Source organism: Phaethon lepturus, unplaced genomic scaffold (genome assembly GCF_000687285.1).
Source record: "Phaethon lepturus isolate BGI_N335 unplaced genomic scaffold, ASM68728v1 scaffold42192, whole genome shotgun sequence".
Classification (NCBI taxonomy): domain Eukaryota; kingdom Metazoa; phylum Chordata; class Aves; order Phaethontiformes; family Phaethontidae; genus Phaethon; species Phaethon lepturus.
The window spans coordinates 4,161-29,868 of NW_010522013.1; the positions used below are offsets into that span (position 1 = coordinate 4,161).

The 25,708-nt window shown below is 40.0% G+C and overlaps 1 protein-coding gene across 1 annotated transcript; it reads left to right on the top strand.

Annotated features, from left to right (window-relative positions):
• The first annotated feature begins 704 nt into the window (after positions 1 to 704).
• ANKFY1 (ankyrin repeat and FYVE domain containing 1) lies at positions 705 to 25,567 on the top strand. Its single transcript, XM_010281690.1, has 25 exons — positions 705 to 893; positions 2,443 to 2,561; positions 4,916 to 5,051; positions 6,570 to 6,693; positions 8,202 to 8,351; positions 9,309 to 9,474; positions 11,559 to 11,763; positions 12,534 to 12,602; positions 13,329 to 13,528; positions 13,953 to 14,050; positions 14,458 to 14,680; positions 15,588 to 15,686; positions 16,952 to 17,105; positions 17,153 to 17,155; positions 18,002 to 18,170; positions 19,358 to 19,476; positions 19,825 to 19,981; positions 20,937 to 21,137; positions 22,060 to 22,236; positions 22,663 to 22,810; positions 23,061 to 23,151; positions 23,483 to 23,607; positions 23,879 to 24,025; positions 24,544 to 24,634; positions 25,396 to 25,567. Exons 1-25 carry the CDS (start codon positions 730 to 732, stop codon positions 25,526 to 25,528), a joined length of 3,468 nt encoding a protein of 1,155 aa, XP_010279992.1. The 5' UTR covers positions 705 to 729; the 3' UTR covers positions 25,529 to 25,567.
• Positions 25,568 to 25,708: the final 141 nt, after the last annotated feature.

Below are 25,708 nucleotides of genomic sequence, written 5' to 3' on the forward strand. Positions count from 1 at the left end.
ATGCTGCAGTGGTGCTACTGCTGAATTGAAATAGCCACCATGGGCCTGACTGTCTAGCGATGCCTTGTCAGTGCAGTGCCTCCAGTGGAGGAGTGTGTGTGTGTGCCAGTAGTAAGTAGACCTCTGTATGTTTTTTGACTGGCCTTTAAAACAGTTTCTGGGATGAATCTGTTTTCCACTCTGGCCATTTCTTAAGGAGTTTCTTAGCTGGCAGTGAAGGAGTTCTAAACGGGTCATGTAAGTACTCTGAGGTAGATACAGTATGTGCGACTGTTCTAATACTTGCTTATGCTTGATGCCTCAGCTGTGAAGTCAAACAGCATCTTAACTAAACTGAATGAGTAGGTAAGATCTGAAGAGTTAGTTCTCTACCCCACCATGATTCCCACAATCATGGACTCCCATAGTTTTAGAAAGCTTATGGTATTCCTGACTGGAGAGGATTCAGGAACTTTCTTTGTAAATGGCTTCTATCACTGTTCTGATGACTTTTGTTGTGTTTCTGGCTAGCAATCATATAAATAAAAGGTTTAATATTTTGGGATGAGGTGCTCAAGTAATGTGGAAGAGGAGAGACTCTTACTGGAGTGTTCTGTGATTAAACTAGATGTGTAATGTGCTTGTGGGGTTAAGTTACCCTCAGATGCAAAACAAAGGTGTGCACGTTTCAACTTTGTAATAACACTGTGTGCCTCTGCAGAGGAGGTGGCCAAGCTGGAAAAGCACCTGATGCTTCTCCGCCAGGAGTATGTAAAGCTGCAGAAGAAACTAGCTGATACAGAAAGGAGATGCAATCTTCTGGCTGCCCAGGCTAACCAAGACAGTGCCAGTGACACCTTCATTAGTCGACTTCTTGCCATTGTAGCTGAACTCTATCAACAGGAGCAGTACAGGTAAGAAATCCTCCTTTGAGGAAAGAGGCATTACAGGAACCTTTGACTTTGACTGGAGTAGGTACTAGTCTTAGACAAGGAAAATACTTTCTCTGCTGCCTGATATGAATAGGATTCTGAGGTGCAATTGCAGTTGGAAGAGTGTGCTAAGATCTAGCATATTGAATCCAATTCTTGAATCAAGGGTTCTAAGTAGTTCGTCTTTGAGACTAACAGTTAACTGTCAGTTTTCTTTAAACTTGTCTTTTCACTGTCAACAGCAAAGCTCTCTTTGAACAGAAGTAATTTTAAACTCATCTCTACCTAGCTGGTGAATTACACCATGGTTTTCGAACAACTGGAAAGCCCTCCTTTCTTGAAAGGGTTCGTCCTTGAAGTCACTCTGTTCACCTGTTGTGTGTAAAGAAGGCTGATTAAATTGACTTGTCTGGTTGTATGATGTAACAAGTCTTAGACAGTGATGTGTGTGACTTAGTGGTATAAATGATATTGCATCTTTGAATCTCAACACAAAATGACGTTTAATGTGTTCTCTTCCATAGGCACATGAGGGATCACCTTCAATACTCTAGACCCCTTAACTGATGTAGTTCTGAGACTACAATGACACCAATTTCTTCGCTATTAGTGAAAGCAATGCCAATGTAGTATAGGAGCTCAGTCATGTAAGGGGAAAATACATAGTTTTGATTAAGATTTCCTTCCCCTAACATCTCTTCATGAGCTTCTGTGAGAAAAGGCTGTGTGCCTGGCAAGAACTTATTTTAGCACTGGGTAAAAGATTTGTTAGGTAGCATATGTCAGGAGAACTGGATCGCTTGATTTCTGTTCAGCTTTTGAGTTTTAAAGGCATACAATAGTGGTCTAGTCATAAAAGGAGAAAGGAAGCAAGTACTAATGCAAGCTTGATGTTAAGTAACATATCTGTACTTTGTACTTCAGTTTATAGCAGTGCTTTGATTTGGAAAACGGTCTGGAAAATACACCTACACAGTCAGAACACTTACAAACTATGGGATTTTAAAATAAACAGGGCAGGTTCTTTCTAACTACAAAGAATAACCTGGTGTTAAAGGGGTCAGAATGAAATCAGTGTTCTTGACAGCTGGGCATTCTTGGGAGTCTGCCTTGTACTTGGACTACTGTCAAACTTCGTTTATTATCTTGCTGGTCTTGCCTGAAAACATTGGTGCTTAGCTGACAGTATTAGTATGGACGCTGCAACATAAATGTTTAACCCCAAGATTGTTGGATTTTCCTGTCTTCTACAATAGTTTTCTTGCAGTTTATTCCAAAAGGGTTAAAAAAACCCCAAACCCAAACACTTTTAATACTACTGACCCATTGCATTTCTCCCTAGAAAAATAAGAATTGTGCCATTTGGCAACATGTTTTACTTAACTAATTAAATTTGTTTTGATGTCTCAAACAACTTGAACCTAAATGTGGGTATCGTGACATAGATACTATGAAGATGCTGAATCTGTACATATCGAAGCACAGGGGAAGCCTGCCCCTTATACATGTATATGCTTTTTTCTCCTATCAGTGATCTGAAGATAAAGGTTGGGGACAAGCACATCAGTGCTCACAAATTTGTCTTGGCGGCACGCAGTGATACATGGAGTCTTGCCAGCCTTGCCTCAACAGAGGAGCTGGATCTGTCAGGTCAGTTATTGCTTAGTAATACACGATGCTTTGATTGTGTTTAGGGTGACTGATGAAGGGGCCTGTTGGGAAGAGGTTCCTTATGTACCTTTCAGACTACTACTATCCACAAAAAGTGGTACTTAACCTATTAATTAGGGAGCTTTGTCTCTGAAACAGGGTAGTATGCTTGTGAACTTGGTGCTAGTGCTAGTTAAATCAATAACCTACCTTCTTTCTCTTTAATGAACAGGGGTTGAGAATGGTGGCCTGTTTGTCTTTTCTAGAGTCAACTAAACATAATGAAAAACAAATCTATATGGAGGAGCTTGACTTCTTCCTTTCTAAGGACAGGGCTTTTTGAGGTAGTGTGCATAATTTCTCTGAAGTGTGTCATGGAAATACCTTGCTGCTTGTTAACAGAGTGTGTGTGGAAAACGAATACCAATACTGATGTGTTATTAAAAAGTTATTTGCTTTGGCACTTTGATACCTTTGCAAAATAGGTAAGAAGTTTCCTAAAAGACTGTTAGGACTGTTTGTTTTGCTGTAGCTGTTTCTTGCATGTGTGTGTAATACTGGGCAATATTTCTGCAGGTGGAACCCCTTGACAGGCTTTTCTTCTGTGCTTAACAGTATAGAAGAGTCTTATACAGATAATTTGTGAGCAATGAAAACAGGCATGAAGTTAAGCAGGCTTACTGGCTGGCATGTTGAATATTTAGCATTGGCTTCTCTTTCTGTGCTTAATCTTATCCTGAATCCTAAGCGCAGACAGACTGGAAAGAAGCAAGTCATAGCAAGCTAGTTTTATGAGCCAGCATAGGCTTTCTTGTAAAACCACAAGACGACAGATGCCAAGGAGTTTTTAAAATTTGTGCTATGCTAATGGCAGATTATTACCAAAAAGCTCTGTTAATTGTAGTTTTGTTGCAAGTGGCAGCCCATAGCATTTCGAGCTCCACACTTAAGCTAGTCTGAGAATCTCAAAGTAACTGCAGTCTTGCATGTTTAACAGTGCAAATATTTCCTGTTACAGAATGATGCTTAAAATAAGTGCTAGTAAATTATACTTTCTGCTGTGTAAAATTGAATTTTTTAGAAAATTTGATAAATGGCACAGAGATTAGGTTATGAAATAGTTGTAGCAAGCAGCAGGCTGTTCCCTAAAATCGGTCATTGTTTTCTTAAGAACTTGCAAGTTAAGATTGCCTGAATTATAACTTCAAAATACATGCAGCATTTAAAATTGAGTGTTTTTAGAGTTCATGTAATCTGCAGAATTTTCTGCTCTTTAAGAAAAGTTGGAAGAGAAGAACACAGATTCTCTTGTTGGGAGGAAGTAAATGAGCTCTTATGTCTGCCAAGGCAGAGCAGATATTATAGCTCAAGTAGGTTTTCTGATTACTTCAAGTTTGGCCTTACTAAAACCTCCTGTTTCTTAGGAGGCAGTCTACATGCTATGCCAAGTACTGTCCGGTACTCTGCAAGTAATCTGAGGCAACCCTCCATGTAAAGGAGATGTTTTAGGATGGGTATTTCAGTGTCTTAAACATGTATGTGTTTGTTTTTAAAACAAACCAACCAGCTTAAGATACTAATGTTATTTTTCTAAATGAGTGGTACTTTTTGTTGTAATTGGTTTGATTTTACGTTGTGGAGTAATTCTCATCTACATCCTTATAAGTAGGCTTGTCACTATGCTTCTGCCTAGGTGACAAAGGTCCCTGGCCATTGGGCTTGTGTGTCTTGTGTCCTGTGATGTAGGTTTCTATTTTTCTTGCTGTGTAAAAAAACATCAGGCTTCTGGTCAGTGTTGTAAACACCTGAAATCTAACCAGCTTCTTGTACTGACTCTTTTGCACCTTTCCTAGAAATGGTTCCCAGCAGTTTTAAGTATTTTTTTAGTCATTGCCAAAGTGTAAGTACCTTTATTGGAATGCAACAGTTCATAACCTACGGCTATAATATAAAAGAGGGAGAATTCTTAAATTGAAAAGGGGATTTGGGCTTGTCAAATGTAGATGTGGATTTAGCCATACGTGGGGGACCAAAGACTTTAAAGGGTCATCACTGGCCCATAAATATGCAATGTTTGTGTAGCAAGTAGGGGGTGTTATAGGGCTCCCTGCATTCTGCACAGTGTTCCAATGGAAAAAAGGTTTTCCTGCTAGGTGCCAGCAGTGCTACTTGTTTCAACTTCTGGACAGTTTTGCCACTGTCTTGACATTTCTATTGAACTAAAGCAGTGTAGTTTCAAAAAGGCTATCGTTTTTGATGGTAGCTGTGACATTAACAGTCAGAGGAATAGCAACTACTTGAATAGGTGATTGTTCTTTGAGTATTTTATTAAACCCTGTTTCTCCCTGTACCAGATGCTGACCCAGAGGTAACCATGGCAATGCTGCGCTGGATCTACACAGATGAACTTGAGCTAAGAGAAGATGATATCTTCTTGACAGAGCTCATGAAACTAGCTAATAAATTTCAGCTCCAGCTGCTTAGGGAAAGGTGAGTACTGGTAAATACAATGAATCTTCTTGAACTCTTCAACCTTGTTTGAATAGAAATATGATAGCTGCTGGCCACTGGATAAAATTTTGCTTTTTTCAAAGTCTTGAGGTTTTCAGTAATACAGCATGACATTCAGCTGATCACAGGAAATGAAGCTTGCACTACAGTTAAACTGTAGCAGTTTTTCTCATAGCTTTTATGTTTACTTTCTAGTTCCTCTCCCAGTCAAGCTAATAACCCTAATTTGGCATTGAGAGGAAGTAGAGATCAGTATATTAGTAACAAGCTCTGGAGAGTTGCAAGGAAGGAATTGTTAGAGAATGCTAGGAAGAGTCAATGGCAAGTAGCTGGCAGTATTAAAATGCCAGCTTAAATAGCTGTTCTTCCGTGTGTCTTGGTGGCAACTTTTCTCCATAAAGAAGGTGAATGTAACAGTACAGTGCTTTGCCATTTTGAGGAGATTATGGTTATGCCATTCTAGTAGGGGCTAGACTGTTATCTTGCATGTACAGAGTGCCCTAAATAACCATTTAGAGTTGGTGAGAAGCCTGAGTGTACAAATTGAAACCTCTTCAAGTTTTGTACAACTTCAAAGCCTTAAATTTAGTCAGTACCCTTTGATAGAATAATATTTTGCCCAAGGGGTATCTGGGGCTGTAGCAGTACATAGCACTCTTAATCTATGATTTAAATGTGACTCAATGTGAAGCAAACTAAATTGCTGTCAGTTCTTCTAATCAAAGAAGTTGACGTGTGTAAGGCCAATGCTAAAACTGCCTTTGGGCTTTGTACCAGCCTAAAACTGTCTTCATGTTGTACTACCTAAGCATTCCTCACTGTCTGTTCATGGTTAGTGACAAGTCCACATACAGTATGCTACTAGTAATTATTAGACGTCTTGGTACGTATCTGCACTTGGAAATGTGTATTTCCATTTTTATGTCTTTATCTGCTTGGAGGTCACTGGCATGTTTAACTTCATCTTCATTTTGAGGTACTTGGATTTTCTTCCCATCAACTCTAATAGCTTAACACCTATAAAGATTTGGTGGATCTGCTGTCAAAGTTTGTCTCTTCTCTTCATGAAACAAATGTCTGTATTTGGCATGCCTCTTTCTAGCTTTGACACAAAAGCTCATTGTGATCACTGTAGTACTTGTACGGATAGACATCTTCCCTACTTCATAACAGTGAATGAACTGCAGTTTTGCTCCATTGGAGAACTAGGATGTCTGTCTCCACTTGCAGGCTTCTGCAGTATGTGGTATTTCATGGGACCTTAGCTTAGATTCTACTTTAATAGCAGTCTGCTCTTATGGAAACTGTCTTACAGTTTCTTACAGGGCTTCAGATTAAAGTATGTTTATGTTGCTTAGCCTTATGGTAAAGCAAAGCCAAGCCTTTTTCTACTGACATCTAGGAAAAGGACTATATAGAACCATGTTAAAGCATGGGAGAGTGATTACAGTAAAGCTGTCTCCTGATTACTGAACACTGACTTTCCTATTTTGACAGATGTGAAAAAGGAGTTATGTCACTAGTTAATGTCAGGAACTGCATTCGTTTCTACCAGACTGCTGAGGAGCTCAATGCTGGCACTCTTCTGAACTATTGTGCTGAGATAATTGCTAGTCACTGGGTAAGTACTGTCAGAAGGAAGCAAGAGGAAAAATGTTTGCAGAGTATAGGAACTTAATCAGTAGAATATTGCTTAACTTACTGTACTGCCTAGCCTCAGGAGTATCTCCTGGTATGCTAGTGTTCAAGCATTCTAGTTGGGATGGGGATTACATGGGTTCCTGATAACAGGTCACCTTAGTCACTGGAAGTTATGCTGACCCTTACATATTTGCAAGGAGTAACAGTGTTAAAGCTGTCAAATCTGCCTGTCCTGCCCCCTGGCATGAGTGAAGGTTCTTCTTCTGAGACTGGAGGGACTTTTTGCTTCCCGTCTTTCTCATTATCTTTATAATACATGTTATTTGGTATTCTCTACAATACTAATTCTTTATTATATATTTGAAACAAAGCACATTAAATGGCTCTTTCTCTAAGATTTTTTTGTTGTCTTTAGAGGTTATGTCCATTGTCTGTCTTGGTGTGAATGTCTTGAGTGGGGGGGAAGTAGCTTGTAGCCTGAAGAACTGTTCTGTTCATGGGAAATACTTCCCTGTAAACAGCATGTTACTTTCCTAAACATGAGCCAAAGCAAACGAACGGTATTCTAATAAGCAAGAGGGTTGTTTATCAAATCTAGACTTGGAATTGTTTAGAAGTTCATTCATAGTTGGTGTCTGTTCCATACAGATCACAAATCCCAGGGCTATTTTTACTTCTAAAAATAATCCAGGGAAGAGTTTATCTTGTGTAAAGGAGGGAGTGGCAAGTCTCATTTGCTCTGATCGCTTATTTTAAGGAAAGTTTGATTAACTGTCTAATGGATTAGCCTTTGAAATAAGACTTTTGTCAACAGCAGACTGGTGCTTGATGATTCATGTTATTCTAAATCTAAAATGCATTATCCAGGTATAGGAGTTCCTTTGTTTGACTAATGCCGAAGCAGAGGGGAGTGCTTTGATCTGAATATATGAAAAAAGATCCTTGTATCTGAACCTGCAGGTCAGGTGTTGTACCTTTTTTCCTGCTTCTGGCTCCTAGCTTTTGACACTGTATTTTACCTGGCAATGACATTGTTTCTGCTTAGTCAAATAAGCACTAACTCAGCTGTAAGGTCTTTATAGTCTGAAATAAACTCTGAATAGAAGGAAAACAGAAACTTAAGAGTTTTGTGGAGTTGTCGTTCTTCAGTAGTAGTAGGCCTCTTTGTCCGAAAACTCTAATCTGATTGAAGTCCAGATAGAGAATTACTTTAGAGACTAGATGTTCATCGACTGTAACGTCTGGTAAAACACTAGTTTTCCATGTCTGTAGACAAAAGGGAAGAAAAATCTCATAACTGATCGTGAAAGTAAAAAGTAAGATGTAAAACTTCCTGAGTGTTTCTTCCTGGTCTTGAAAGGCTATCTTGCATTGTGCCTGCTTGTTGTGATGTTATCAAAATGGAGCTTTTAACTTCTCTTATGAACTTCTTAATTACATTGTGCAATGCCTTGTAGGGATTATTGCTTAGCCTTTTTTTTCTTCTAGGATGACTTGCGTAAAGAAGACTTCAGTAGCATGAGTGCTCAGTTGTTGTATAAAATGTTCAAGTCAAAGACAGAATATCCTTTGCATAAGGCCATTAAAGTGGAGAGAGAAGATGTAGTCTTTTTGTATCTTATTGAAATGGATTCACAGGTATAGTGAGACTGACTTGATCTGTCGTCATCGTGGTGTTTCAAATAACTAGTTTCTAACTACCAGTCTGAACCTTATTGTTGATTTTTGTCACTAATTCTTATTTGAAAGTTTATCATTGCTATAGCTACTTCTGTGTATGTAGTGGAGGTCTAGTGGTAACGGCTCCATAAACACATAATTCAAAAGTAATTTTTAATGCTTTTAAAACATCTTGCATGCAGCACACTGTATCTAATGATCTAATACCTGGAGTAGATGACCTTAAAGGTCCCTTCCAACCCAAAGATTCTATGATATTGCTATGCACATTGAAAGTTGAATGGTATAACAGTCAGCTTTGCTGCTTCATGGCAGTTCAATAAGCATTACTTCTTTGAGCAAATGTTTTTCTTCTTATATTGAATGTTTGAAGTAACAGGCATTTGTTCTCTTTGGATGAACACTCTAAACTAGCAAATGAGTGGTATCCCACCAAGGGGGAAGGAAGAATTATTCAAGTATTAATTATCAAGAACTCTTCAATTAGTGCTTTAAGATGCCTCAGATTCTAATTGGAAGCTGGGACTGTAGCAGTATTTAGCACCCCTAGGTGCTAATCTAATTGGGTTTTCCAGTATCTTAAAGGAGTAATTGAATAATTCTTCCTAGTACTAGGTTGAATATGCCTGTATAGCCAGCATCTTTTAAGAGTGTACTAGTCTTGCTTCCTGTGATTTAAGGCTTGCAAACAGAACTCCTGTTTTCTCATTGAACAGTCCTCTGGGTAGGCTTGCATGTAGTGATGCTAGTCTTCTAATTGTTTTCCTGTGTAAGATGCACTTTCCTAAATGCAACACTAGCATTTAGCATTAGAGACGAAGGTCGAATGTTATGGTAGTTGGAACAGGCTGTTAGAAAACTATGTTGGGCTGGTGAGCATAACTCTGATGTCAGCTGACTGAATTTTTGTTGTAGCTTCCTGGGAAGCTCAATGAATTGGATCACAATGGAGATCTTGCTTTGGATCTAGCCCTTGCCCAAAGATTGGAGAGTATTGCAACTACACTGGTCAACTACAAGGCTGATGTAGACAGGGCAGACAAGAGAGGCTGGAGTCTATTACATAAAGCCATCCAGAGAGGTAAGTAAATAGGATATGAAGCCTTCTTAGTTTGCAGTTGTTCCCAGTGTGGAGTATATATTCCAAAGGGTATTCCTGTATCACTTTGTAGTTGATGCTTCAGTTAGAAAACTGTGGGTAAGGATGAACTCTGTCCTATTTGGGTTTTTTAAACCTTTTACTTGGGATCTGAAAGCTAGCCTGCTGGCTGGTGAGCTAAACTTACACTATATGACATCCTGAAGCAATCCAGTATTGTCTGTTAACGGAAGAAATGTAGGGAGATACTGAGAATATTCAAATTTGACAACACAATGTCTTTTGACGTAGTTGAATCAAGCATGACAGCCTAGTCAAATAGAGATGAAGCCTTTTTCTAGACCTGGTTGAATGCAGCATATGCTTTGTTTATGGTTAACAGTAAGGGTTCTTGCTACTGGACAGTGGTTTTAGGGGAGGAAAAACTGCCTGGAAGAAGATGAGGAGCAGGTGGAGATGCTTCTATGCCAGTCAGAATATCTCCAAAGCTCTGGTGAATAGTACGTGGTTATCAGGATGGTGTCTGAGTACAACTACATTATTATCTTGAGCTGTTCTCCGCCTTAGAGTGGAAAATGCATCTTGTGAGAGCTGGAGCATAAGCAGACCTGGTTGCTGTGGCCACAATACTCTGAAGGCTTTGGAGCAGCATCTTGGCCTATGACCAAGGTCTGGTAAAAATCTGTACAGGGTTCTTCTTGCTGCTAGCTGCCTGCGATCATATCTTTGGCTCTGTTCCAGAAAGCCATGCAAAACAGGAACCTTACCTGTGACTGGACCTCATGGATATTGTAGTGCTACAAATTAAAAGCATAAGTTTACTTTTAAGAGTCCAGAAGAGCTTGCTATTAAAATTAGTTTAAGTTTTGTGAGCTCAAAATACAGCTCCCAACTTCTTCCTTTAATCTCCTACATATCTAAACAGGGTATTGCTGGTGTCTGATCCTGTGAAGGAAACTTCAGCAGCAGGAGTAGGAGACCTTGTAGGCATAGGTCAGTGTTGTGATGGCTGCAGCCCTGTAAAGCACTAGAAAGATTGGAGCAGGCTGCTGTTAAGACTAGCATTTGTCCTCTAGTTCTAGTGTCTGCTTTCAGTCTTAAGCTAGAGCTCTGAGAATGAATGCTTGCTTTTCAGTAACCAAATCTTCAGTGGATTAATCACTGTTAACAATCGCATGTTCTGGAAATGGAGCTAAAGCAAATTGTCTGAACTTGCCACATGATTCTTATTTCTTATGATGACTGGAGAGTTGGGGAATGCCAGATATGGAAATCAGAAAATGGGATTCCGTTTTTTGCTGGTATAGATAATATAGCAGTCATATATAGCTTATACAGGGAAACAGTTGTCTTTGTCCAGTCTTGCATTCAGGACAAGCAACTTGTGAATATATGTATTCACAAGTAGCCTTTGGAATAAGGGGGATTTGTGTTATACTGAAGTCAGTCTCTGCATCTTGGTCTTTCAAGTCCAAGGTTTCATGTACTGAAGTGGGCCTAAGTTCTGACTTCTGAGAAGCTCTCAAGAGGGCGTTCTTGGGAATTCCATGCATGGTGGGTCCTAACTGTTGAAGCCCTTACCCTATATATACTGGGGCCTAAACTTTCAAGAGCAAGGGCTGTGTTACTGCTTGTTTATGTAGCTATACTGAAAGATGATGACTAACTTCAACTACACACTTTGGACTGATGCCCTGGAATAGTACCTTTTGTTTAAAAACTACTTGTTCGTTTAGTCTCACAATTTGTCCAATGGTGCATTAAAGCAGTGATGGATCTATCTTGATAGAGGAACTAGCAAAGTCACTATCACCATAACAAGTAAACTAGTGTGTGAACTTGAGTCACGTGTAACCTCTGGGCAAAACACTTTTTCCAAGTGGTTGCTATGAAATATTTTAATCCTGACTTTGCAGTGAGGTGTTCTTACCTATTGCTAAGGCATTCTAAGAGCTGACACTTTTATTGGAATGATTGTGTGGTATAGAGGGAAATCATGTGTATCTACTATGAAGTACATAGGGTTCCAGCATATCCATAAATAACCCTGTTTTGTTTCACAAAAGGAGATAAATTTGCTGCAAACTTTCTCATTAAAAATGGTGCCCGTGTGAATGCTGCTACATTGGCAGACCAGGAGACTCCTCTGCACCTTGTGGCATCATACAGCCCCAAGAAGCATTTGCCAGATATCATGGCAGAGATGGCGCAGATAGCGGAGTCCCTCTTACAGGCAGGAGCCAATCCGAATATGCAGGACAACAAAGGAAGGTAAATACCGGGTGAAGTAAACTCTGCTACCAGTTTAACAGATAAAACCGTAGTGGTTAGGTGCAGCCCACTGAGAACCTGCTGAGGTTTGTCAGCAAAGCACAGGTGATACTGGAAGCAGGAAAGATGAATTCATTGATCCAGTTTGAGACCTGTGGGTAGCACTCAAAGCAGAAAGCTGTGCAGGCTGAATGGCACCCTGTCATGGCAAATTAAGCATAGCCTAGCTATAGAAAGCTGGAGTGAGTTGATTGTGTTGGAACACGTGGCACACAGTTAATTGGCCTTTATTGAATCACTGTACAGTAAAGCAGGTGAACTAAGATGACAAATAGTATTCCTGAAAGGTACTTCTCTTTGAAGCCATCAGTGAAACTGAAATTATCTCAAAGAGCCTGTATCTGCCGTGTGTTTATCTGAAGTGTAGGGCCTGTAAACTGCTTTACAGGTTAGGTTGGGCTGGCAAACAAGTACATAAAGTAATATAGAAGACTTTGTGTATATCAGCTACTCAATTCTGATGGGTCAAGCTTTTGTGCGTTTTGCTTGAAGGTTAGCTCTTACATTAGTGTAAAGAGTTGCTTACTACTAAGTTAATTGGTATCATGTCCACTAAAAGGGTAGATTGCTCTTTCTTTCAAGATGTGCTTGTACCCTTATTCTGAAAGCAGGTACAACCCATAAATCTGTAGGGGCATGTCGGTGATCATGGACAAAATCTTAAGCATCTTTCTTATTACTAATGTAACTGTACTTTGCCCCAATTGCAGGACCCCATTACATGTGTCAGTTGTGGTCAGGAATGAACCTGTATTCAGTCAACTTCTACAGTGCAAACAGTAAGTCTCACTTAAATGTAAAATGCACCAAGCTTACCTTGTACACCAAAGATATGAAAACTGGTTTAACAACTCTTCTATGCCTTTTTGCCTTATAAGACTAGCAGTGGGCTTGGGATGCAAAAGCATAAAAGCTTTGCATAACTTAAGATGCCAGAACAATGCCAGAAGCCAAGTAAGTTTTTGCCCTACTGTAAAGAGGAAGCAAACTGTATCTCAGTGTTTTTCAGAGGGCCAGGTGAAATAATGTAGCAATAAATTTATTTGTAGTGGAGATAAGTGCAGTAATAAGACTCTTAAAAGTCTGAATACGTTCTTGAGTTCAACTTAGGTTCTGCTGAAAACTAATACAGGTGACTGCTTACAGTGATGAAGCAGAACACTTCATTTGTCTCAGTTTTTGTAGTTGAATTTGCATTCTTGTACACAATTTACTCAAATACAAGAGGATGTGTCTCTGTTACATTTAGTGGGAGCCCAAATGTACCAGGTCCATGCTTCTCCTAGGAGCAAAGAGCTTAAATCTAGTAGTCACTAAAAGGTGTCTTGCTTATTTCAGCGTATTCACAAATTCTCTGAAGTAACCCAAGTAGGCTTCTTGGCAAGCAAAAGTTGTCAGTGAGGTATTAGATAAACTAGTACACCTGTTGAGACACTTGAAACTTAAGCTACATTGGGGACCACTTCTTAAGGTATAAACTGGGGACCATTAACTCTTATTTTTAGACTAGACTTGGAGCTGAAGGATCATGAAGGAAGCACGGCACTGTGGCTTGCAGTTCAGTATATCACTGTATCATCTGATCAGTCTGTAAACCCTTTTGAGGATGCCCCTGTTGTAAATGGAACCTCATTTGATGAGAACAGTTTTGCAGCAAGGTTGATCCAACGAGGCAGCAATACAGATGCTCCAGACACAGTAACAGGTAAAACAGTTTTGTATTTCTGTGTAGGTGGAAGGCTTGTAAGTTAATTGCTTAATGCTAACTGCACTTGGAAGAGCTGAATGAGGTTTCAACAGCACTTGCTACATAATAAATGGTAGGTGGTAGTAGCTTTACCCAGAGCTGGAACGCTGACAGGTCCCAAGCTGAGCCTGACTTGCAGGAAGGGACAGAAAATCTGGACTCCTTGCCAGGTCCTAACATCCCCTTTACAGTTTCAAAATGCATAATTGCTAAATGGTAGTGCATGTGACAGTCCAGCATTGCAAGGGGACTACTAGTAGGTAGGATTTTCCTTGGCTTCAAATTTTAATGTTGTAAGGTAGTGGGGAAGGTACTAGCACACTTGTTAGTATCAAAGTGTGGTTGGAGTAGCACCCTAACAGTGTTCATCGTTTTTCTGTAGGAAACTGCTTGCTTCAGAGGGCAGCTGGTGCAGGAAATGAGGCAGCTTCTCTCTTCCTAGCAACTCATGGAGCAAAAGTCAACCACCAAAACAAATGGGTAAAAGCAGAAACATGTAGACTGTAGTCTGAAAGTTTCCTTATTTCTCTTCAGAAATAAGGTGGCAGAGATGTCTCATTGCTAACTAGCTTAAAGCAAGTTGGAACACCTGCTGAGCCTTTTGCATATTTTCAGGTATTTAGTAGTGGCTGGATAACTTGCAATTCTCATGGCACTGTTCCTGCAGCATCGCTAGTTGTTAAGATGCTTTTAACACTTTCCTTCAGTGCCTGTTGTAATAAAGTCCTTAATATATGCTAACTAATGTAGTTTGACAGTCCTAAGGAGCTTCAACTACTAGGACACAAGCTCTTTGCACCAGTTCTTGTGGACACAGTAGTTATAAAACCCCGAAGAGAAGTAACTTTTAGTCTCAAGCAGTTAACCTAGTATTCTGTTTATTAAAGGGAGAAACACCACTGCATACAGCCTGTAGGCATGGCCTAGCAAACCTGACGGCAGAACTTCTGCAACAAGGAGCCAATCCAAACATCCAGACTGCAGAAGCAGTGCTTGGTCAGAAAGATGCATCTTCTCCAATGGCAGAGAGCGTTTATCTGCAAACTCCCCTTCACATGGCTATTGCTTACAATCACCCAGATGTGGTGTCAGTCATCCTGGAACAAAAAGGTAGGTTTTTTCTGGTTCAGACTGTATTGATGCTGTAGTTGATCGGTGTGTCAAGAAGGCCTCTAAACTGTGTTTTGACAAACTACTAATAAAGCATGTCTTTCTGTAAACTTTAAGGACAGCGGTTAATGAGACTGGATAAACATAGTCTTAAATCATCTAATTTGCCCATAAATCTTGATAAATTCTCCACTGTAGCTAATGGACTTGAACACTTAGCCTCAGGTTGTATTCTAGCTGTACAACTGAGATCCCTTTTCTCTCCTTGTCAAAGCATTTGGTTCAGGTGAATGCTGGAATCAAATATAGATAAAGGCATCTTCCTGTGGTGAGACTTCTGCCTCCCTCAACTCTTTCAGTAAGAGGATTTTGTACAGAGTGATGCTAGTATTGTGGCAGACTTGAGTCTCAGATGATAGTTTATTAAATGCTACTAGTTCAGCTTCTTCCTAGCAGCAGGAGTTTGACAGCTGAAGCAAGGCCCATTTTGTCTCCTACCATAAGTGGCATTTAGAGGGAGTAGGTGAATTGGGGAGAATATCCTCCATCCCAGGGAGCTGAGAAGGAGGGATGCTGCCACCATCTTGCCGTACAGCCTGCACTCTTCATTCTCAGAGCTTTGTATAGGCCACTCGATTTGGAAGTAGAGGTAGAGAAGGGGCAGGTTAATCCTCTTAGCTGGAAAGTTGAATGTTTTTAGTGTAAGTATTCAGATTAGGCAGTAGTGGCAATACTACCTGAATCCAAAGCAGTATCATATCTGTGGAAACTGAAGGTATCTTGCTCAGATCTTTGAAACTGACTGCTCAAGGAACAGCCTCCAAAATGTGGCATTGCTACTCCTGCTAGCTTTCAGTGTGCAGGTCAAGTACAAGAATGCTTTAATTCCTCATGCTTTCTTTTCTAGCTAATGCTCTTCATGCTACCAACAACTTGCAAATTATTCCTGATTTCAGTCTAAAGGACTCGAGGGACCAGACTGTGCTGGGATTGGCTCTTTGGACAGGTATGTGCCTTCAAAACAAGGTGAGAAAAAACAAGATGAGAATTTACACAGGTATGGAAGCTGTGACACAGAAGATTTTTAAAGGCAAAACAGCAGTTGTGTATTCACGTTCTGGCTTGTGCTGCTAGTGAGAAGCTGTCAAGGAGAGCTTTAGATGATTATTCAGCTTCTAAAACTGAATTATCACATCTGATGTACTGATAAGACTTCTAGCCCTATAGCTTCCCCTGTTCACTAGCAGGTAGCCTGAAGCCTCTTGCCCACAACTGTATGTGCAGTTCTGTGGAATTGTTCCACTGTGAACTCCCTGGTAGTTTTCATATTGGATCACCGTATTGTCTGTTCGTGGTTAACTCTGTTGTAGACGCTGCTTAATACTGTGATGCTGACTTTTACAAAAGGAAGGTGAGCTACTTGTAAGTAGCAATATATTAAGGGGAATAGAACTTGAAATACTGATTCAGGAGATGTTTTCTTGTCTGAAATGTGGAGGGGAATGATTAGGGGAAAACTAGATATTTTTGTTTGCAGCAAAGTGATGTTTCAACAATATTAGGACACTGTCAAGAGAGATGCTGTGGACCATACTTAAATTGATTCAGTAGTGACCTGTTGAGATAGAAACAGCAACTGTTTAGAGAGTGACTACTCCTACTCTGGACTTCAGAGGCAGAATGCTTAGTGATGTTGCTTTGTACAGGAATGCAAGATGTCATCCATACATAACAAATGTCTTTCCTGTCCAGGCTTTTCACTTTCCTTAACAATGAGAGGAGACCAAAATGTAGCTTTCTCTCTGACATTGCCCTTATCTGCTTGTGAGATAAAGGAGGAACTAAGCTAAACATCCAATATAGTAATATTCAAGGGAGTAGCTTATGAATGCAGTACCAAAGTTAATATGTTTGTTGGACAAAAGTCTGAAGCGATACGAAAGACTAGGCTAGGTATGGTTAAGGAGGACTCTACTACATTTAGGTTGGCAGAACTAATGGGAAAGCTGTGCTATATACCAGACCGTATCTTGTGTCTTTAAAGACATAGAGACTCAATCAATATTCAGTAAGTCTGTAAGTAAATATTCAAGCTCAGTAAAGTCATGAGTTGGCTTAGCTCATGTATGTAATTTTAATAGGCTCTAGCATTGATTCAGTGCATCTCTTACTGTAATTACTGAAAATTGGAAGCTTGAAGCTTATTTGTTAATCTTCAGTGTCTCTTGTATAGAACTGAAGGTGAAATACTAACTAGTTTTAACTCTTTAGGCATGCATACAATAGCAGCTCAGTTGCTTGGGTCTGGGGCATCCATCAATGACACCATGTCAGACGGACAGACTCTACTACATATGGCAATACAGAGACAAGATAGTAAAAGTGCGCTCTTTTTGCTGGAACATCAGGCAGATATAAATGTCAGGTAAGATCTTAACTGATACAACTCTCACCTGGATCTGTACTTAGGAGCAGGTAGTGATGACTGCCATTTGTTTATATAATGACTTGAAGTTTTGTTTCGAATCATGATTTGTTTGATGCTTTTTTTATGGCACTACTTATGGCTGAGGGATTACATATGTGAACTTGGACCTACGTTTGGGCAGTACCTCCTCAAGTCCTCAGACTCTAGAGTCCTAGAGGCATGGTACTGAACTTCTATAGTCTCATCTATTTGTCAGCTTGGAGCTGCAGGTTTTCTACAACCTAAACCAATTAGATGTAGCTCCAGCAACAAGATTCAAGTGTCAGATTGCCTCCTGACAGTGGAACTTGCCTCCTGAGTATCTCGTAGACAAGTTGATATTTGACTGAAGACAACATCTGCTTACGTGATTGACAGGCTGTCTTTGAAGTTTGGCGAGCTATATTGTAATGAATGAATGTCAGGGGTACAAACTGCCTAATGCTGCTGTTGTAACTTCAGGTTTTTAACAGTTGGTACTTCTGACTGTTGTTTGAAGTGTTACCACAGTGCAGACAAACTTGTTTGCTTCTGTGGCAATAGACTCACTCTTTAGGAAATCTGTTCAAATAATGGCTGCACTTAATGAAATGCAGTCTCTCTGAGCTACTAAAACTAATGTGCTTTTCAAACTTTAGAAATCAATCACTTCCTACTAAAGGGCGGGGGGAGAAAGGTAAACTACGTAGCTGTGATGAAAAACTCACATGGTGCATTTGGCTGTAGAGCTATGGTCTTACTAAAGCAAAAATACACGAGAGGAAATAATTCTTGGCTTTGCCAATAAACTACTGTAACACAAGGCCTAACTTTATAATGCAGTAGTAACAGACTTCAAACTGTACCTATTACAGAACACAGGATGGAGAGACTGCCTTACAGCTAGCTATAAAAAACCAGCTCCCTCTTGTGGTTGATGCTATTTGTACCAGGGGAGCAGACATGTCTGTGCCAGATGAGAAAGGAAATCCTCCTTTATGGCTTGCCTTAGAAAATAACCTGGAAGATATTGCATCAACTCTGGTAAGACTGTCCGTTGACTTAATTTTGTGCGTCTTGCTAGCAACAAAGGGCTCATCAGCAAAACCAAGCTCAATGCATGAGAAGAACAGAGTATAGTTCCAGAGATAGTCCTATACCACTAACTTCTAGAGGTTTTTCTTCACCAGAAGTTCCTTTTTCTTGGGAAAACTCTTAGAAACACTGTAGTCTGCATGGCCAAATATCTTGCAGCCACTGTAATAAAGGTATAGAATATGCTATCTGGAATCCTGATCCTGGAAGGAGTAAGGACCTACTGAAAGCATCAGTCTGTGGCATACCAGACTTGTGTAATGATAGGCTTCTTGAATAAAACTGAACATGCTTTAGAGTATGTGCTGGTTTTTATTGTATCTTAAAGTTCTGTCAAGAAGGCCTTTAAAGGCTAATATTTACTTTTAAGACTATTTACTTTCAGGCATAGGTGATCCAGCAGGAGACTTCTTAGGAGACATAAGTAGACCCCCTTATGTCTCCTTCATAAGGAAGTTACTCGAAAGCTTTGTCTTTGATACCCAGTTACTGTCTGCTAGAGACAACTACTTGAAAGCTGTGCTGATGAGCTGAGAAATACATCTTATAATCGTACTTGACTGTGCTGGTATTGGCTAAGAATCTTTATGGAGTCAACAATGAAACTACTAGTGTATAAACCTTGTAAATAGCTTGTGGAGTGGAACAAGACTATCTAAGTGCCACATTGGTTGAGTAACTGGTTCTGTAGTAGAAGAATGTAAATATTACTTTTTTCCAGGAACTGTATTTCTATCTCTGTTTTAGCTGAATGTATAGGAAAGCAAGTAAATGGGGCAGACCTTCAAAGACAAGGCCTGCTGATGCTACTTGACTTGCTTTAGGTGGTTGTCACTGCTGAAAGTGAGGTAACTGTTACCCAAATAGATCTGTCTGTTCAGAGTATATGGGTCAATATCTGAATCGTTAGTAAATACTAACGTATTATGAATTAGACCAGTAAAACATCAGTCCAGAAGACAAAGTAGCTTCCTGAAATTCAATGATTGTCACAAGATTAGATAAGGCATCTCAAATACTACCTCTAAGTGATAATGTTTCAGAAGCATTAGTCAAGGACTATATAAAGTCCTTGCTGGAGCTTGCTGGAGACATAGGGAAAAAATCTCACTGCCTCACTGTGCTTCTCCTTCCAGGTTAGGCACGGCTGTGATTCAACCTGTTGGGGTTCAGGACCAAGTGGCTGCTTACAAACTCTTCTTCATAGAGCTATTGATGAAAACAGTGAACAAATAGCATGCTTTCTTATTCGCAGGTCAGACCCCCTTCTAAAAAACAAATGTTCTAATGTGCATGTACTTATTTTCCTGGTATAAATTAATTTAATGCTCTTTTGAGCCAGTAACAGGTATGTGTTTTGTTAGACTTTTGGTGGGTGGATTGCACTTACAGAATTCTGACTAATCTTAAAGACGCATTCTGTTATCTATATTAGCATCATGTTCTTGATGACAAGAGTCAAACTAAAACCGGGAACTTGGGTTTATGTAGAATGTGTTAGCAGTTGCTGGATCAGCTCTTGTAAACTTTTTTCTGACCCTTATTTGGAGTTGTTTAAGTCTGGATTAAATGTATTAAATTGATTGTACGGTGTTTGTTTTAGTGGTTGTGATGTGAATAGTCCAAGAAAGCCAGGCCCAAATGGAGAAGGAGAAGAGGAAGCTCATGATGGACAGACGCCCCTACACCTGGCAGCGTGCTGGGGATTAGAAGAGGTGATCCAGTGCCTTTTGGAGTTTGGTGCCAATGTCAATGCTCAGGTATGTAGAAGAGTTGTGCACAGGTTCTTTGGAGTGGATTCTTTGCCTCTAATGCAGTGAAAACAAACTTCCCTCTTGGTATTGTGTTTTGCTTGATAGGAAAAAGAACATCCTTCTGCTATGGCTGAGCCAATGTGTGATGATGGCCTTCAATTCTACTTTCTTTCCTGTCCCTTGTTACCAGATCTAGTGCTCACCTGCCCATACAATGGGTTAATTCAGGAAGCTATACTGAGGGAAAATAATGATACAGAAAACTTCTTTCTGCGTTACTTCTGTAATGACTGGAATTCAACTCTTCTGTTCCTAGTGTGAATTAACTTAAATTAAATTCTGCTGCAATTAATCACTAGATGAGCTGTAGTTTAAAACTCCAGAATACTCTACTTAGTATGTTTGGGAAGTGTCTTCAGTTACTGAGTAAACTGAGGTGATGCAAGTATGAGTTACGCTTCACTTCTCATTACACAGTAATCCTTAAACAGAAGTTCGACAAGTAGCAACAAAAGAAATGAATGCATAACACTTCTATGTCCTGATGCTATTGAGAATGACACCAAAATGAATGACAAAACACAGTCACAAAGCAGCCATGGCTGTAAACTGCTGCTTGAGACAGACAAGTGATTAAACACCTTAATTGAATTTGCTAGACTTAAGTTTGAACGCTCATCTCTGCTTCCAAAATGTCTGACTACATGGAAAATGTTACTCTGAGCTACTTAAATGGCTGTATAGGACAGGATTGAGGTCAACCTATTTGGAGAAACAAATACCAATTTGCTTCACTTACACTATGGATTTGAACTCCCACTGCAACTATTTGTTGTCCCAGCCAAAGGCAGCTGGGTATATCATACAACTAAACTAGTAAGTTTCCTCGATTCTTAAAAATTAGGGAAGGATTCGTGTATTACTGAATCTTCATATAACAAACTTCCTGGTTTCCTTCTAGGATGCAGAAGGAAGAACTCCAATCCATGTTGCCATTAGCAACCAACATAATGTTATCATTCAGCTTATGATTTCACATCCAGATATTAAGCTAAATGTACGTGACAGGCAAGGAATGACTCCCTTTGCGTGTGCTATGACGTATAAAAATAACAAAGCAGCTGAAGCAATTTTGAAGAGGGAACCAGGAGCTGCTGAACAGGTATGGTGGGAGTACTCAAAGCATGCTGGTTGTCTTACTGCAACTGGTTCATGGTAACAGGTGTTCCACAAGCAAATTCTGCTTTATCCTTTTGTGGCTTTAGATGCAATGACATTTGCCAGACGCCAGTTTTCTGTAGCAGGATTTACTTGAGAAACCATAGGTGTGTACATGCTATATGTGAGTAAGAACATCAAGGGTTAGTGTCTTGTCAAACCTTATCTCGTCAGTACTACATTGAGGAACAGGCCTATGTGTATATAAGGAGATGGTTCTTACTTTTGTCTTGTGCTGGACTAGTGTGGAAATAATCTATTACCTAGCTTTCCCAAAGCTATTCAAAATAGAAACCTGACCTAAAATAACTGAATAATAGATGTTACACTGCACTGCTGAACTGTAAAACCTCCAACTGTATCTTCAGGCTTCTGGTGTGACACTTCAGGCAGCTGTTCAGGAGTTTCTTCACTTGGTATTAAGTCAAAAGATGAATACACTTTCCGTCAGTGTGCCAGGATTTTGTGTTTCTTCCTTCTCTGGTGTTAACTGCTGGATTGACTCAAGTTTGTTTCATTTAACTGAGTTTATTGTTAACTGTGGCTCAGTATTTACTACAACAGCTGTTGACCTTTTGTCGGTCATAATACAGTGTGTGGTCAAGAAATGACAAGGTTAGGCAGTAGAAATAAAGTAGTCTGAGGCAGACTAGAGTGAGCCATTGCAGCTGATAATTTACAGTTCAGTTTATTTGATAGTCACTTCTATCAAATAAGTCTCTTATATTAAGTAGTGAAAGGAACAAGACCCTACAGCTCACCAAGTAGAGGGACCAAGTCTCACTTGATGAAAATGTCCTACTGCATAACAACTTGCTGTTCTACAGAAGTAATGGATTTCATTTCATGTGCCCTTTCTGCCACAGGTTGATAATAAAGGTCGGAATTTCCTACATGTAGCTGTTCAGAACTCAGACATTGAGAGTGTGCTGTTTCTGATAAGTGTACAGGCTAATGTAAACTCTCGGGTCCAGGATGCCTCCAAACTAACACCTCTCCACCTGGCTGTACAAGCTGGCTCAGAGATCATTGTGCGTAATCTGGTATGTAGTGGAGAGTCATCATTCCTCTAATTAAAAATGCATGTTCTCCCTTAATGCACATTGCCTGTAGGCTGGAAAAGTCAGCTGACGGTGACACCGCTTCTTCTGAAACACAATTCGGACTTGCATAAGGTTCCCTTAGCTTGTATTGTTAGCTGAGCTGCATCAGTAGCCTTTGTAGGAGCATGTTGATTTGCAGCAATTGCTAGGTAATGTGGCTCCCTTCAGAGGAAGAGCCTTACCTTGTGCTTTCTGCAGATTGGAACACAAGTTGCAGCAGCTCAGTAATGATAGCAGCTCATGTATGCTGGAGGCTTAGAAATATCTCTGTACAGTGGAGTCTTGTGTGCTTCATTCACAGAAATAAACTGTTGGCTAGTAGTCCTGAAAACATCTTTGAAAGTATTCCTTCTTGCATCTTGACAGCTGCTTGCAGGTGCCCAGGTGAATGAACTGACTAAGCATCGTCAGACTGCTCTTCACTTAGCAGCCCAGCAGGATTTGCCCACCATTTGTTCAGTCCTTCTGGAGAATGGAGTAGACTTCGCAGCTGCAGATGAAAATGGAAATAATGGTAAATTTCTGAATTTCTACGAGTAGATGTAAAGACTTCAGTAGGTCTGTTAATGATATCGCCTAGTGGTAGATAGCCCACTGAATGGGCCCACTCTTCAAAGATGAAAAAGAATGAAAGTCCAAGAAATCAAAGCTGGTGGAAGGAGTTTTGGTGGGGGAAGCGGAAAGGCAGTGCTAATTTTATCAGTCCGTAATTACTGCTGACATTAACTCCTTCAGATTCTTGAAGCTTCTCTCTTACTTTTCAGCTCTTCATCTGGCAGTGATGCATGGCCGTCTAAACAATATCCGGGTCCTCCTCACAGAGTGCAATGTAGATGCAGAAGCCTTTAATATTAGGTAATTAGTGTAGTCTTAACAGACTAAAAGAACTACCATGTAATTTAAATTGTGTGCTTCTATGACTAGATAAATCAAAGATTTGACTTGGATTATAGTATTTCTACACTAATTTTACAGTGAAGCATGCAGAGCATGCTGTGTCTAAATTGTGTGGAAGTTGTGTATACCAAGAAAAGGAAGTTAAAGTAGACAGACATTATGTATGATGTACTGAGTTACTTTAGCATTGTTTAAGTCTGAACCAGACCTAATGTGAAAACAAGGAGAGTTGAATGACTAACTGTAGTAGCAGCAGACTCTGATCAGGATAACAAACTCCTTTCCCCAGAGGCCAGTCACCAATGCATATTTTGGGACAATATGGGAAAGATAATGCAGCAGCCATCTGTGACCTCTTCTTGGAGTGTATGCCAGAATACCCTCTAGACAAACCTGATGCTGAAGGAAACACAGGTAGGTGAGATTCAACTGCTATTAAACTTGAAAGTCACTCAAGTCATATTAATGGTATGTCACCTTTAAAGCTGGAATAATTTGCAGTAGTATGTTAAATACAGTAAGATTTTTTTTTCAGTAACTTTTAAGTAACATTACTTAAAAGTAATGATATCAGTAATGATATCAGTAACATTACTTAAAAGTACTAGAAATTCTACTCTGGACTGAGTGTAACACAAGACCTACCATTCTGTTAACTGGGGAGTGTCTGGCTTTTATTTTTCAGTGCTCCTGTTGGCTTACATGAAGGGAAATGCTAACTTGTGTCGTGCGATAGTGAGAGCTGGGGCTCGTCTTGGAGTTAACAATAATCAAGGAGTCAATATCTTCAACTACCAAGTTGCTACAAAACAGCTTCTGTTCAGACTCCTGGGTAAGTACTACTTGCTGCTGTTGGAAAGTCTTTTTAGCTTATGCTTCTGAGATACTTCGGTGGAAGAAAAGAACTCTGGACATCTGACTTAAATGACAGTAATTCCAGAGGGACTGAACTTCTGAATATTCTACTGCTTTAAGTGGGGGGTAGATAGAAATACTAATTTTTCTCATGATCAACTGAAAAGTTCCCCAATGCAGACCTGCCAGACTTAAACACTACTTTTTCTGGATTAATAGGCACGGAGAATCCTGGCTGATGTGGTCTAATACAGCTTAAAACCTAGATAGAGCTTTTTAACTTGTGGTGTATAGTTGCCGTAGATAACGTGATGTTGGTGAAAGCAACTATACACTGTCTGCAAACAAGACTGCAGCTAGTGCACGAGTACTTAAATGCTGGGTGCAACCTAAAGCTTGAAAAAAGCCTCCTTAACATTACAGTGTACTCAAGAAGTGCCTGAACCCATTTTGCGCTAAAAAAAAAAAAAAGTAACTTTTTTTTGCTTTGAACAGATATGCTGACCAAAGAACCCCCCTGGTGTGATGGCTCCAACTGCTATGAATGCACTGCCAAATTTGGGGTCACAACAAGAAAGCATCACTGGTAATATGACAGATCCTGCTGTGCTTACAAGGAGACGGATGTCTTCCAAACATAGCTAGGCTTGTCCCTTCTGGTGGTTTAGGAAACACCCATGTTAACGTAGGTGTATAACAAGTAATCCAGCTCAAACATTGCACCCTGTCCTAGTTGAGAGCAGTAACTTGTAGTCTGACTAAAATCACATCTTAAGCAAATTGTACTTAATATTCTGATTTGTTGAAAATGAGAAATCATGTCAAAGTTCCAGTAGTGAAATGGAGGATTTAGATGCCCACTTTCAGTAGTGGAGCTGACTTGCTCTGAAACGGGTGACATATTTGGGCAGCCATGGCCAGCTTAGGTTAAGGGTGCTGTTTGTAATGTGGAAATGACTGGAGGTGTAGGCACAAGTTGCTCTTGTGTAGGCATGAGCTGCCTTTTCTTAACTAGTCTGAACTTCTACAAAATATGCTGGGTTAGATGGATGTTAAGCCAAGATTTCTCTCTTAGCACAGGTGAGACTGCCCAGTGTTCCAGAGAAACTGTGCATACATCAGTTGAAGTAGTACTAGGTGACTGACTAGTAGAGAAGCTGTATGTGGTTTTGGCATTAGTATTCAATTATTACATGAGAGATACTGGAAGATACAAGAAAAATGTAGCTTTTCAATTGCTACTGTACCCGTGTAGTGGCACTATCATTGATAAAGAACATCAAACAGTAAAACCCTGGTGCTTACTGAGTGAATTCACCTTTTCTCTCACCCCTCTTCTGTCAACAGCCGACACTGTGGACGCTTGCTCTGCCATAAGTGCTCAACAAAGGAAATTCCTATCATAAAATTTGATTTGAACAAGCCAGTTAGAGTTTGCAACATCTGCTTTGATGTCCTGACTCTGGGAGGAGTCTCCTAGTATGCTGTGGAAGTAAAGGGATTCCCAGTCAGTGCTCCTGACAACAGCTCTGCTTACAAGCCCTCTGGATAGGGAAGAGGAAGCCTATACATGTCTTCTGCAATAGACTGAACTAATTAAGGACACTGTTATGATATATTCTGGTATAAATGACTTTGTACGACTGTAAATGTATTGGGC

What these genes read in the sequence shown, in the direction of transcription:
- ANKFY1 (XM_010281690.1), top strand. Translation starts at nt 730, where the DNA reads ATGCTTCTCCGCCAGGAGTATGTAAAGCTGCAGAAGAAACTAGCTGAT. An exon ending in AGTCATCCTGGAACAAAAAG is followed by an intron (nt 14,681 to 15,587) that starts GTAGGTTTTTTC and finishes TTTCTTTTCTAG; the next exon opens with CTAATGCTCTTCATGCTACC. An exon ending in AACCAGGAGCTGCTGAACAG is followed by an intron (nt 21,138 to 22,059) that starts GTATGGTGGGAG and finishes TTTCTGCCACAG; the next exon opens with GTTGATAATAAAGGTCGGAA.